Source organism: Cervus elaphus, chromosome 5, assembly GCF_910594005.1.
Source record: "Cervus elaphus chromosome 5, mCerEla1.1, whole genome shotgun sequence".
Lineage (NCBI taxonomy): Eukaryota > Metazoa > Chordata > Mammalia > Artiodactyla > Cervidae > Cervus > Cervus elaphus.
Genome location: NC_057819.1, coordinates 55,744,643 through 55,759,272, shown reverse-complemented (window position 1 = coordinate 55,759,272; position 14,630 = coordinate 55,744,643). Strand labels below are relative to the sequence as shown.

The 14,630-nt window shown below is 39.4% G+C and overlaps 1 protein-coding gene across 11 annotated transcripts in view; it reads right to left on the bottom strand.

Annotated features, from left to right (window-relative positions):
• The window catches only part of GAB1 (GRB2 associated binding protein 1), a 125,039-nt gene that overhangs the window by 31,581 nt on the left and 78,828 nt on the right, over window positions 1-14,630 (bottom strand). For 7 of the 11 annotated variants that reach the window (XM_043902517.1, XM_043902511.1, XM_043902510.1 and 4 more), the window contains exon 2: window positions 9,284-9,578. In XM_043902517.1, coding sequence (XP_043758452.1) covers window positions 9,284-9,578 — 295 coding nt within the window. Of the gene's footprint in view, window positions 1-9,283; window positions 9,579-13,823; window positions 13,930-14,630 lie in introns of all 11 variants that reach the window. The other 4 variants (XM_043902506.1, XM_043902509.1, XM_043902508.1 and 1 more) reach the window with 1 other exon arrangement.

Genomic DNA, 14,630 nt, shown 5'->3' with positions numbered 1-14,630 from the left:
CTCTTTCTTATTGGTAAGGGAGACTGTTACAAAAATGACATGACAAGACCCTCTGATTTTGAAACTACTGACACACCCCACCTGAGCAAGTGGTGCTTACAGGCTAAGTCACTTCAGCCGTGTCTGACTCTTGGCAACCCCGTGGACTCCAGCCCCGCCAGGCTACATGGGATCCATGGGATTCCCCAGGCAAGAATACTAGAGTGGATTGCCATGTCCTCCTCCACGGGATCTTCCCGACCCAGGGATCAAACTCTTGTCTCTTATGTCTCCTGCATTCGCAGACAGGTTTTACGAGCACCACCTGGGAGGCCCAAGCATGTGGTAATAAAATAATTTACAATATATTCACACAGTGGAGGGCTACATAGGATGTAGAATGCCACATGGAACATGGATGGGTCTCACAGACTTACTACTGGAAAAAAGTCAGCCTCAATGGTTTTATTGAGTTCAAGCATCGGCAAAACTGTAGTGAGAGAAGCAAAATAATGGTTGCTTTGAACTTTTTTCTGTGTTTTTACAAGGAAGACGCATGAGAAAACCTTGTGGGGGATTGGATTTGTTCCATTTCTTGGTTTGAGTGTCCAGTTTCACAGATTTCTATTTCTACATATAGATACAGAATGGATAAATAAAACTGTATTGAACTGTACACTGTATTGAACTGTACCTTTCACAGTAATTAAGTTATAGCTGAGTAAAAGAGTAAATAAAAGGAAATTTAAGTTCCCCAATTAAGAAGCAGTGCTTTGCAGAAATGGGAGCAGGTGCATATTCTCACACATTAGTTTATCTACTTTTCTAAAAGGAGGAATATCAGAGAATCACATTATTTTTTTCGACATTATTTTTTTTAAAGCCAGTATTACCCAGGCATTTTGAGAAAAGCAACTCAACTGATTAAGAGGCAATTTTTTAAACGTGCACCTGAAATGAGACCAGGAGCCTTTGCACCAAGTTGTGTTCGGCCCTAAGGCTGAGTTTCCTGGCACTTGTTTAGCAGATTTTATAGCTTCCACCTCAGTGTAGAAACAAAAATAAAACTGCACATTTCCAAGAAAAACAAAAGAAATTAGTTTCTAAGTCTCCAGACTACTAAATAAAAGCATTCATAGGAACCACACACAGTGCAATGAGCTAGAATTGAAAAACAGATTCAGCCTGCCAGCATTCTGAGTATTCAATAATAGCAATGGTCACCTGGGGCGGCGGAAATAACATGGTAACGATATTTTGAGAGGTTCCTGGAATCAAAACACAGGTCAGATTTTTCCCCTTTCCTTTTGTTTTCAGGAGAAAATTAGTTATTCTCCTAGGGATCGGGGATAGTTATGTTCTCAGACTGTAATGCCAAGCATAGTCTATTTCTTTTCATGTCTACTGAAACTAGTTACAGTGAAAAATCATTTTGTGTTATTAATTTTAAGCCAAGAGTGGAAGCAAGTTTGGCTGTCTGGAAAGGGAAGAGCCCAGGGCTCAGGGGACAGATCTAGGTAAAGACAAAAGCACCTATTATTTCATGAGTCGGGGTGAGATCTATCTGGAAGCATGAGAGTATAAAGCAGGTAGTAAAGTTAATGGAAGAACAAAGACATTTTGATATTTGCCTTGTCATATTCAACTGTATAAATGTGATCACAAAGGATAACAGCAGTTCTCTGTAGTTTAGAATTTGATACAAATCTTTAAAGATGCAGAATTTTTAAAAAGGCATCTAGCAAAGTCAGTTACTACAAATGAATAGGGAAATGCAGTGGTTGGCTTTAAAGCCTTTTTGCAGTTTTTGTCCTGTGCATCAAAAACCAAAACTATGGAGCAAAATAAACTATTTGTGTGGATCCCTGATAGGACACAATGAAGACTGCTCATCTTTCACTGATTTATTCCAAGAAACTCAGGTCTCTAACACAGCCTAGTAAGACCTTTCTAACTGTGGTTATTTGGGAGATGGCCAAGATGAATTTGTAAAATATCTAAACTGCAGAATTGAAAAAATAAACACAGTTGAATTCAGAGTTAGCTCAGGATCAAAAATCGAAAAGTATTGGCAAATTGAAACTCTTAGGGACTTGCTTTAATGAACAGAAAAGTCATTTGTGATTAGCGTAGCTATTCTTGGTAACCAACTCAGCATATATACATCAAATTTGATTAATCATACTGAATTTGATTAATCGTACATTTTCTTATGACCGCTCGCTTCATGGATACTGTGAAGATTACAAGTTCACAAACTGAGAGCTTCACTCAAGACAGATACACTTCTGATCTGTTTTATAAGGATCTGAGTTTTGCTACTGGAAAGGTGGCTTTCAAGTTTTGAAACTTCCCCCTCCCCATGCTAGGAAGTTTACGAAGTGAAAACAGGCATTGTAATCGATTCTGACTACTAATGCCCCTGAAACCGCTCCGTTAAGGACAAAAATTAAGCTCTCAGTACAGTGCCAGTTATAGTCACAGAGCCATTTAAAACTACCGAGGCTTTTCCTGGCCCTCCTGAGACAAAAATCAGCTGCTCTCTATGCTTTTTTTCCCGTTTAGCAGAGCACCTATCAACCTGCATCATATTTCCTAGCATTTGCCCCTCTACTACTAGACTGGGCTTCTGAGATGGTGCAAGTGGTAAAGACCCTGCCTGCCAATGCAGGAGACTTAAGAGACGTGGGTTTGATGCCCTGGTTGGGAAGATCCCCTGCAGTAGGGAATGGCAACCCACTCCAGATTCTTGCCTAGGAAACCCCATGGAGAGAGGAGCCTGGTGGGCTACAGTCCTTGCAGTCACAAAGAGTTGGACACAGCTGAAGTGATTTAGCATGCATGCACTACTGTAAACTCTATGAAGGTAAGAAGTGTATTTACACACTCTCATGGTATCACACTTTAATATATATGTATACTTTTATATTATATATTATATAATACATTATATTAATTATATAGATTATACTAATTATACCAACTATACTAATATAGGTTACATATTAATATTTTAATATATACTGAAGTATGACATATAAATAAATATAAACATATGTATACACACACAGACACATATGCGTATAACTTGTGTCATGCCACACTAAGTCATTTCAGTTGTGTCTGACTCTCTGACCCTATGGACTGTAGCCCACTAGGCTCCTCTGTCTATGGGATTCTCTAGGCAAGAATATTTATTAACTGTAATGAATTATTCTGGGTATGAATATTCTCTCATAAGATGCTCAGTTCTCTGCCTGTAATACTTCATCTGTCTCCCTAACTAGTCACCTAACATATATTGGTTGAATGAATGCCCAAAGCCTAGCAGATCCCTGGCAAACTCAAATAATTGGGTAGATTAATGAATCAGTTTTCTAAAGCAGACAAAACTTACCTACTTCCTAGAGCTGACTGGGTGGGTGTTCATCAAGTTCCCAGATGATAAGAACCATTCTACAGTGGACAAATGAACCAGACTCTATGCCTTAACACTTATAAAGCTAATTTGGGATATCTGAGCATTAGACATTCTCATCTGGGGGGTTGTCAACTCTAACCACCCTATGAAAGTGCTTCTAAAAAATCACACACTCACATTCGTTGACCGAAGAATGTACCAAGAGGGCACATAATATCCTTTGTTAACTAGGAGAATTATAAAGAAAACAGACAGAGAGACAGAAGAACACCTACTGGAGTCTTCAGATCAGCTGAATCTGTACCAATGGAAACACAAGTCTGACTTCATACCCCCCCAAACAAATTCTAAACTGAAAAGGTAGCAGGTAAAAGAACAACACTGACACAAAGACTATACAAATACTTAAATTATTTTAGCTGACAATCCATTCATTATACAGTGTCTAAATAAATCATTATCATTACTGACTGGCTGTTAAATAACCATTAAAAAGAGAGCCATGTTGTCCGTTGACAGATGAGTGGATAAAGAAGCTGTGTTACATATATACAATGGAATATTACTCAGCCATAAAAAGGAATACATTTGAGTCTGTTCTAATGAGGTGGATGAACCTAGAGCCTATTATACAGAGTGAAATAAGGCAGAAAGAAAAAGAGTGTCATATACAAATGCATATTTATGGAATCTAGAAAGATGGGACTGATGAACCTACTTGCAGGGCAGCAATGGAGACACAGACATAGAGAGCGGACCTGTGGACACGATGGGGAAGGAGAGGGTGGGATGAAAGGAGAGAACAGCGTGGAAACATGCACATTACCATACGTAAAGTAGAGAGCCAGTGGGAATTGGCCGTGTGACCCAGGGAGCTCAAGGCAGTGCTCTGAGACAACTTAAGACGGGTGGGATGGGACGGGAGGTGGGAGGGAGACTCAAGAGGGAGGGGACACATGTATATATACCTATGGCTGATTTATGCTTCCCTGGTAGCTCAGACGGTAAAAAATCTGCCTGCAATGTGGGCGACATGGGTTGATCCCTGGGTTGGGAAGACCCCCTGGAGGAGGGCATGGCAACCCACTCCAGGATTCTTGCCTGGAGAATCCCCGTGGACAGAGGAGCCTGGTGGGCGCAAAGAGTCAGACATGACTGAGTGACTAAACACAGCACAGCGCATGGCTGATTGATGTTGATGTATGGCAGAAACCAACACAATATTGTAAAGCCATTATCCTTCAATGAAAAATAAAAAATATATATACACAAAACAGAATTTGAAAAAGAATAGACACATGTATATATATAACTGAATCACTTTGTTGCAGACCTGAAACACAACACTGTTAATCGTATTCCAATATAAAATAAAAAGTTTTAAAAAATAAATAAAATTAAAAAATAAAAGATACATTGAATAAAAAATTAAAAAAAAGAGCCATCTCATTTGTGACTTCAACTTAAAAATCCTCCACTGCACTCAACTACAGACCATGTATGTAAGCAAGAAAGGAGTTTAACTGGATTAAGAAATAATACCCACAGGTCCACTTGAACTGGGAACATATTTAGTAACTTTACAAAAACAACCAAAGCTTTAATTCCTTATGCCCAACAATTTCTTGAGGCTTTTAATCAGGAGAACTCTGTTGAAGTGCTCTGTCATTAGCCTCCTGTCTAAATCAGTCACCTCCTTCCCTTTCTCAGTGCTGTTTTCCCTTGAGCATTCTGGAGTCCCTCAGCAGGGGCTCCCCCCTCCCCACTGGGCCAATCCCAGTCCTAGAAGCCTCCTTCTCCTGGGGGCTGCCTGGCCAGAGAGGAAACGGTGTGCTGACCTGAGCTAATTAGAGATGATGACTGTTTCACTTCAATCCAAATCTTGATGTTGATTGTTAATACAATTTTTCCACCCCTCACCAAATCTCCAGTGCTCCTAAGTACATATATTTGGAAATGCACACTTGTCGATGTGAGTGTAACCATGAAGATGACAGGGTCAAAGACCTCGGGCCACCTTTATTTCTACTTTTTGGCTCTGCAAACCTATATTAATACTGGAGTCCCCTACACAGATTCTTAGTGTTTGTTTTAAAAAGAAGAGAAGTGGAGAAGCAGACAAGGAATCTAAAAGGTCAGGACAGCTCCATCAGTTCAGTTCAGTCCAGTCCAGTCGCTCAGTTGTGTGCGACTCTTTGCGACTCCATGAATCGCAGCATGCCAGGCCTCCCTGTCCATCACCAACTCCCGGGGTTTACTCAAACTCATGTCCATAGAGTCGGTGATGCCATCCAGCCATCTCATCCTCTGTCGACCCCTTCTCCTCCTGCCCCCAATCCCTCCCAGCATCAGGGTCTTTTCCAATGAGTTAACTCTTTGCGTGAGGTAGCCAAAGTATTGGAGTTTCAGCCTCAACATCAGTCCTTCCAATGAGCACCAAGGACTGATCTGCTTTAGGATGGACTGGTTGGATCTCCTTGCAGTCCAAGAGACTCTCAAGAGTCTTCTCCAACACCACAGTTCAAAAGCATCAATTCTTCGGCGCTTAGCTTTCTTTACGTCCAACTCTCACATCCATACATGACCACTGGAAAAACCATAGTCTTGACTAGACGGACCTTTGTTGGCAAAGTTAATGTCTCTGCTTTTTAATATGCTTCCTAGGTTGGTCATAACTTTCCTTCCAAGGAGTAAGTGTCTTTTAATTTCATGGCTACAATCACCATCTGCAGTGATTTTGGAGCCAAAAAAAATAAAGTCTGACACTGTTTCCAGTATTTCCCCATCTATTTCCCATGAAGTGATGGGACCAGATGCGATGATCTTAGTTTTCTGAATGTTGAGCTTCAAGCCAATTTTTTCACTCTCCTCTTTCATCAAGAGGCTTTTCAGTTCCTCTTCACTTTCTGCCATAAGGGTGGTGTCATCTGCATATCTGAGGTTATTGATATTTCTCCCCGCAATCTTGATTCCAGCTTGTGCTTCTTCCAGCCCAGCATTTCTCATGATGTACTCTGCATATAAGTTAAATAAGCAGGGTGACAGTATACAGCCTTGACGAACTCCTTTTCCTATTTGGAACCAGTCTGTTGTTCCATGTCCAGTTCTAACTGTTGCTTCCTGACCTGCATACAGGTTTCTCAAGAGGCAGGTCAGATGGTCTGGTATTCCCATCTCTTTTAGAATTTTCCACAGTTTATTGTGATCCACTGAGTCGAACACTTTGGCATAGTCAATGAAGCAGAAATATAAGTTTTTCTGGAACTCTCTTGCTTTTTCGATGATCCAGTGAATGTTGGCAATTTGATCTCTGGTTCCTCTGCCTTTTCTAAATCCAGCTTGAACATCTGGAAGTTAACAGTTCACGTATTGCTGAAGCCTGGCTTGGAGAATTTTGAGCATTACTTTACTAGCCTGTGAGATGAGTGCAATTGTGCTGTAGTTTGAGCATTCTTTGGGATTGCCTTTCTTTGGGATTGGAATGAAAACTGACCTTTTCCAGTCCTGTGGCCACTGCTGAGCTTTCCAAATTTGCTGGCATGTTGAGTGCAGCACTTTCACAGCATCATCTTTTAGGATTTGAAGTAGCTCAACTGGAATTCCATCACCTCCACTAGCTTTGTTCGTAGTGATGCTTTCTAAGGCCCACTTGACTTCACATTCCAGGATGTCTGGCTCTAGGTGAGTGATCACACCATCATGATTATCTGGGTCATGAAGATCTTTTTTGTACAGTTCCTCTGTGTATTCTTGCCACCTCTTCTTAATATCTTCTGCTTCTGTTAGGTCCATACCATTTCTGTCCTTTAGCGAACCCATGTTCCCTTGGTATCTCTAATTTTCTTGAAGAGATCTCTAGTCTTTCCCATTCTGTTGTTTTCCTCTATTTCTTTGCACAGATAGCTGAAGAAAGCTTTCTTATCTCTCCTGGCTATTCTTTGGAACTCTGCATTCAAATGGGAATGTCTTTCCTTTTCTCCTTTGCTTTTCACTTCTCTTCTTTTCACAGCTATTTGTAAGAGGAATTCCACCTGTAAAATTCTTCTTGAGGTCTTTAATCACTCAATTCTTCCAGGTTGTTGTTCAACTGCTCAGTCACATCCAACTTTTTGCAACCCCATGGACTGCAGCACTCCAGGCTTCCCTGTCCTTCACTGTCTCCTGGGTTTGCTCAAACTCATGTCCACTGAGTTGGTGATACCATCCAACCATCTCATCCTCTGTCTCCCCCTTCTCCTCGTGCCCTCAATTGTTCCCAGCATCAGGGTCTTTTCCAGAGATTTGACTCTTCACTATAGGTGACCAAAGTATTGGAGTTTCAGCTTCAGCATCAGTCCTTCCAATGAATATTTACGGCTGATTGCCTTTAGGATTGACTGTTTTGATCTCCTTGCTGTTCAAGGGACTCTCAAGAGTCTTCTCCAACACCACAGTTTGAAAGCAACAATTCTTTGGCACTCAGCCTTCTTTATGGTCCAATTCTCACATCCGTACATGACTTTTGCCATCGGTTCTTCCAGGACAGGCACTCAAATATTAGATACTTAAGAAACTCTTCCCTTGCCTCTATCATTCACAGTCCTTTTCTCCAACCAAGGAGGAGTCTACTTCACCATTGCATCCTTCCCTAGCCCCTAAGCCTGCAGGTTCTGCATCCCTCCTTTCATTCATGTAGACAGAATACTACTTCCTTCAAAAGCCTACAGTTCACAATTGGTCTTCTCTAAGAAGCTTTTCTTCACTACCTCTTTCCAAACTCAGGTCCCTTCTTCCTCCACATGCTTTATAGGGCATCTGTGTTGAGTAAATTGAGATGTTTTTCCTTTTTTATCATGTTTTGTGACTGATTCTCAATTTTCTTTTCATAGGTATTGATAGTCACCTTGGCTATTTCATAACTCCACAACCCAATAGAGTTTAAAAATAAGCCCTGTGTCCATTATTAGACGAATGGATAAAGAGGGTGTGGTGTTTATATATATACATATAATGGAATATAATGTATTATATCATGATGTGATATGATATACTGTAATATATACCATCAATATAATATAAATAATGGAATAATACTTGGTCATGAAAAAGTCACGTTGCCACTTGCAACAACATAAATAGACCTGGAGGGTGTTATGTTAAGTGAAATAAGTCAGACAAAAAAAATACAAACACCTTATGATATCACTCAAATGTGGCATTTAAAAAATGTTACAGACTAGTGAATACAACAAAAAAGAAGCAGACTCAGATACAGAGATGAAATTAGTGATTACCAGTAGGGAGTGGGGAGGAAGAGGGGCAAGATAAAGTTAAGGGACCTCAAGATAAGGGCATTAAGAGATTCAAAGGGGATTAAGAGATTCAAGCTATTATGCATTAAAAAAGCTGTAAGGATATATTGTACAACACAGAGTATATAGCCAATATTTTATTTATAAAGAGCACACCCTTTAAAAACCGTGAACCATTATATTGTACAGCTGTGACATATAATACTGTATAGCAACTATACTTCAGTTCAGAAAACTTCTGAAGAATTAAGTTGCATGAAAATGTTATTTTAATAGGTTGAAATATCAAGTATCAGCAGTGTTAAGGTTTAACTTAGTATTTACACTGGAACTCAAGAAACACTCTTAAATCTTAAGTATGCCTTCTTGTCATCTTCAGGACCTTATTTAGACATTGCCCCACAATGATAGTCTTTCCTTCTAAAATTTACATAAAGTTTCTCTCTAGACATTGAGAGGTGTGCTTTTTCTACATGTTGTTACTATTATAAAAAATATATTGTGTAACTGAAATAACAATGAATTTTATAATGGCTTTTAAAATGCAGTAATAAAGGAGAACTCAGGGTGAATCACAAAATCCTGAACTTACCTTCTTCTGTAGGATTAAACCCACAGATGTCACAAATACAACGAACCCACTTATTCATTTCCTCCTCGCTGTCGGCTACCAAGTAGAAAATCCGGTCAATGGTGTTGATATCAAAAATGTAGCTGTTTTCAAACTCTTTTTTGTTAAATGTCAATCCAGCATCAACTTGCTGACATAAATTTAAATCAATAATACGGATAGGCTTCTTGGCGTGATCATTTTTGTAATATTCCAAGACATCTGGGTCTCCAGTTAAACGGCCACTGCGTAACACAAACCATCTCCTCTTCCATGCCTAGGAAAAAAACAAAAATATCCACCCAGTGTTAAGCTGAGAGAAGTTTTTCAGATGCACATTTGTCAAATCAAATTTACAAAATCATTGACTAGAGAAAGTCACATATGATGTTTTGTTTTCATAGAATAATCTACCATTCCTGCCAAGTTTACTGGTGTCTAGTCAATTAACTCAATAATGTGTGTGTATACACACTTATTATTCTCTATCATCTGATAAAGTATCAGAAGACATTGCTTGATATTAGAAGACATTATACTGACTGTACTATCAAGTCAACAAATCAAGGAAGATTTAGTTTTCATTAAATATAAAAAAGTAAATGGTGCTGGAAAAACCAGATATCCACTTGCAAAAGAATTAAATTAGACCCTCACCTTACATTATACAGAGATTAACTCAAAATGGATCAAAAACCTAAATGTAAGAGCTAAAACTATAAAACTCTTAGAAAAGCACATAGGGGAACGCTTCACAATGTTAAATTTGACAATGATTACTTGAATATGACACTAAGAGCATAGGAAACAAAAAAAAAAACCAGATAAACTGGACTGCATCAAAATTTAAAACTTCTATATTTTAAAGAAGGACATGATCAAAGGGTGAAAACACAACTCACAGGAGGGGAGAAAACACTTGCAAATCATATATCTGATAAGACATTAATGTACCGAATATACACAGAACTCCTACAACTTAATGGTAACAACAGAAATATACAACTCAGTTCAAGAAAGGGCAAAGGACTTTCATATTATACATAAAGAAGCCTAGAAAGTCTTTCACTATTATCCTCTTTAACCTCAACATTGATCAAAAAAAAAAAAAAAAAATGCAACCAATTGTCTGAAACAGTTGACTTCATCAGTTTTTAAACCCGACATCTCTGTCCAGAGACAAAATGAAGCTTTACTCTTCTGTGAGGGTCTTCCTGAGTGGGCAGTCAGACCAAAAAGGGCCCATTTTAGCAAGATTCAAGTTACCTACTAAGAGTCATTCTCTGCTCTAGACTCAACATACAAGGTCAGACCACCAGGAAGTGGAAGAACTGAGAAACAGTAACATATGCACCCCAAGGGAATCAAATCTTCTTCATGGACATTGTCCACTTCAGCCCATCTGGAGAACATGATGGAGCATCAGTCACATCTCAGTCCCCTAATTTTGGAAAAGTGTAACAAGACAGAGTATGTCTCTTCCAGTGATAACTTGGGTGGGGGGGGGCACTGACAGCTTTATGCTTATAGCATGTTCAGAAATTTTCTTCAGAGCAGTATATGAGTTTGGTGCTCCACCTATAGTCTATTCAGGCTTCCCAGGTGGTGCAGTAGTAAAGAATATGCCTGAGAGTACAGGAGACATGGATTCGATCCCTGGGTCAGGAAGATCCCCTGGAGAAGCAAATGGCAACCCACTACAGTGTTCTGGCCTGGAAAATTCCATGGACAGAGGAGCATGGTGGGCTGCAGTCCATGGGGTGGCAAAGAATCAGACATGACTGAGTGCACACACACAACAGTCTAATCAGACAAAGAATGTTCATGACGCTGGTACCATAACGTAGGCCAATCCCCCTTCCCCAAATAGTACTTCTGTTTCTTCATTAACATATTGATCCCTTTATTTAAAAAAATCTACAAAATTTATAATCACTGAAAGGACTACTACATGTAGTGACATGATAGGGTCTCTATTTTTTTTTTCTTTTGCAGAACTTGGCATCTGTAACACAAAAGGCATGGCAGTATCCACTAAAACCTGCTTTATTTTATCCTGAAAAATACATGTAAACCGAGAGGAGGACTAACTAAAACCCACATACACTTCTCCAATAGGTGTTTAGCCTCAGCCTCCATAATGACCACCTTTTTAAATAAATTCTGACACGAATTAATTTTGACTTGTAGTTCATTGATGGAGTCACAGCTAGGAAGCTGTGACAATTCTCTGAGGCAGAGAAAATGAAAATTAAGGGACTGGAGTGGTGCAAAAACCAGTTCATGTGGTCTATAATAATTCGGACAACTGTTCCAATAACTGAATCAACCAGGGTTATAACTTCAGGTTTCACATTTTAAAAGATTCTTTAAATTGAATTCACCCATGAAAATTTAGATATATTAAGAACTAAATCAATGAAATAATCAGTTCATAAGTTATTGATTATACTATAAATGACATGCTAGGTTATTTGTGTGAAGAAATGATAGGAAATTCATGATTTCTTCTCTCCAAGAATCTACTGGCTATGAAGAAAACACTGGTCATACTTGCAAATATTTGAGAATATAGCAACCCTAGTAAAATATATGCAGGACTACAGACAGAGGAGTCTGGCAGGCTACAGTTCAAGTGGTTGCAAAAGAGTCGGACTCCGTGACTTAGTGACTCAATAACAACAAACTGTCAAATGGACTGGTATTCCTTCATGGAAAAACTTATGCAATCCTTTAATGAGAAGATCAAGTAGAAAAATCACAAAGACCTAAAATATTATATATGTACTTCTTAAATATCGACAAGATTTTAAAAAATATCTATTTGGCTGCACTGGGTCTTAGCTGTGGCATGCAGGATCTTTGGTTGTGGAGCACAGACTCTCTAGCGTGGTGCATGGGGTCAGGTGTTCCGCTGCATGTGGGATATTAGTTCTCTGCCCAGGAACTGAACCTGTGTCCCCTGTATTGCAAGCTGGATTCTTAACCACTGGACCACCAGGGAAGACCCTATCATCAAGATTTTCAATTAATTTCTCAGTCTGACTGCAGCTCAAAGTTAAAAGCAAATGATTAGTGTCCAGAAGAAGGCACTGTTGGAGTTCTACAGATGCTTTAGATAATACTGAAAAGTTATAAAGTGTTAAATCCACATGAATTTAGCACTGGATTCTGGATTATAAAAATCCGTTCATAAGTCTATTTATTTCAAAATAAATAAATATCATCTCTTAGTAAAAATCATGCCCTCATGGCTACCTCCTTATCAAGCAGTAAGCTTTAAAAAGGAATAGACAAGTAAAGAAAAAGGAAAACACAGTATTATGTCACTTATCCAGGGCCATCAAGGAATCATTATCTTTTTGTAAGTGATTTCTCCAGATGGTGAAAGTTCTGTCTTTAAATACAGAAATGACTTTTTAAAACTTTAATGTGGTTGGTGCAAGGAAATCTTTCTAAAATGCCTTACTACATAATTCATTGAACATAATTCATGCATCCCCCTATGACTCAGACTAAATATTACAGGCATCAATTTCTATCCTGTCCTTCAGTGCAGCTCTCAGGCTGTAAGATGTATGCAGGGTTGTGTGTTATTTGCTCAGTCGTGTCCAACTCTTTGCAACCCCACAGACTGTAGCCCGTCGGACTCCTCTGTCCATGGAATTCTCCAGGCAAGAACACTGGAGTGGGTTGCCTTTCTCTTCTCCAGGAGATCTTCCCAATCCAAAGATCAAACCTGGGTCTCCTGCATCGCAAGTAGATTCTCTACCATTGGAGCGACCAGGGAAGCCAGTATGCAAGGTTATCTGCCCCTATACTAAATGCTACCATATTGTTGTGCTTGTATAGTTCATCTCTAAATTCTTAAATACAGTCATTTTTTTTCTCTTAAGTTTAATCAGCTGTCCCTTCTCCTGCTAATCATATGATTTATAGGATGTCAAACTGTCTCCTGTCTCGGGAACTTTGCACATGCTGCTTCCTAAGTCCAGAATGTTCCTTCCTCTCTTTGCCAGGCAGACTTTGACCTTTAGGTTTCTCTTTCTTGACCACCCTCAACCCATCACTCCCCAGTGTAGAGTAGGGCATGATTTTAGGGATCTCATCACTTACCTATGTATTGATTTTTATAATCCTGTGATCCAAATTTTCTTTGTATTTCTTTATTTAGTATCTAACTTCCCAAGCAGATCGTAAAGTCTGAGTAGACAGTGGCCATGTCTATTTTACTTGCCATTACATACTCAATGCATAGCCCAGGGCCAAGTACATAGAAATATTTATACAATAAACAGAATTCCCGTAAGACTGTGAAGTCGTCACAATTTTCAGGTTATTAGATTAGATACATGGGCCACCCTGAATAGAAAGGCATGCTTTCAAAACCTCTTCCACCTGAGAAAAAGAGCTCCAATGCCGAATGCATATATAATAAAGTAGACACAAGCGAGCTTTGCGAAAACACATGCACAAAACCCCCTGGGAAAACAACAAAAAGAGAGAACAATGCAATACGTCCCTTTGCTACAGTTCTCATGTCACTCTTGGTCATCCGGCTGACTGTAGCTCCCCCATCCATCTCTATGTTTCCCTCTTGAAATGATACTGTTAACATGTAAAAGACCCTTGGAAATGAAAATAAACAGCCAAGAAACGAGCAGCAATGAATCGTGGGCACTGGGCAGATTGGGGCTAGCAATGACAGAGGCCGAGAAGACATTATCTAAGAGATGAACCCTTGCAGCAGGAAATTACAACATGAAAACACAGAATTTAGCCCAGCAGCACCTGCCACTTATTTATTTATTTTTAACATGGTCCAAATGCGAGTGTTTGTCTCAGTCACAAAATGAGTCACTCTCATTGAATCTGGCACAGCTTAAACGGGAAAACAAAAGCAATTACATAAACTACACACTTTAATAAGGCAGATACAAAGGTTCTCTGGATTAGGGTACAAAGCGCGATTTAGCCACAGAATAAAGCTTGATGCTCAACAAGAGAACTGACCTCAGCACCCTCACTAATCGCAGCACAAAAGCTTCTCTATGTTTTGTCTGAGCACAAACTCGGTCCACATAAATCAGTCTTTGTTATCCGAAAATATCTGGGATTCTTAAAGTCTGCCCTATTTTTATCCTTGCTGCCTTGGTAGCCCCAGAGAAAGCTGTACATTGCCTTACCAGTTCTACACTGCAGGAACGGACCAAACAAGGACACATTTTTTTAGGAAACACTCAAAGCCATTTTAAACAAAATACATGTGAAAAATCATTTTACCCACTGGCTAAAGAGCAGGTGTGGTTAAGGGAGCTATGCAAACATT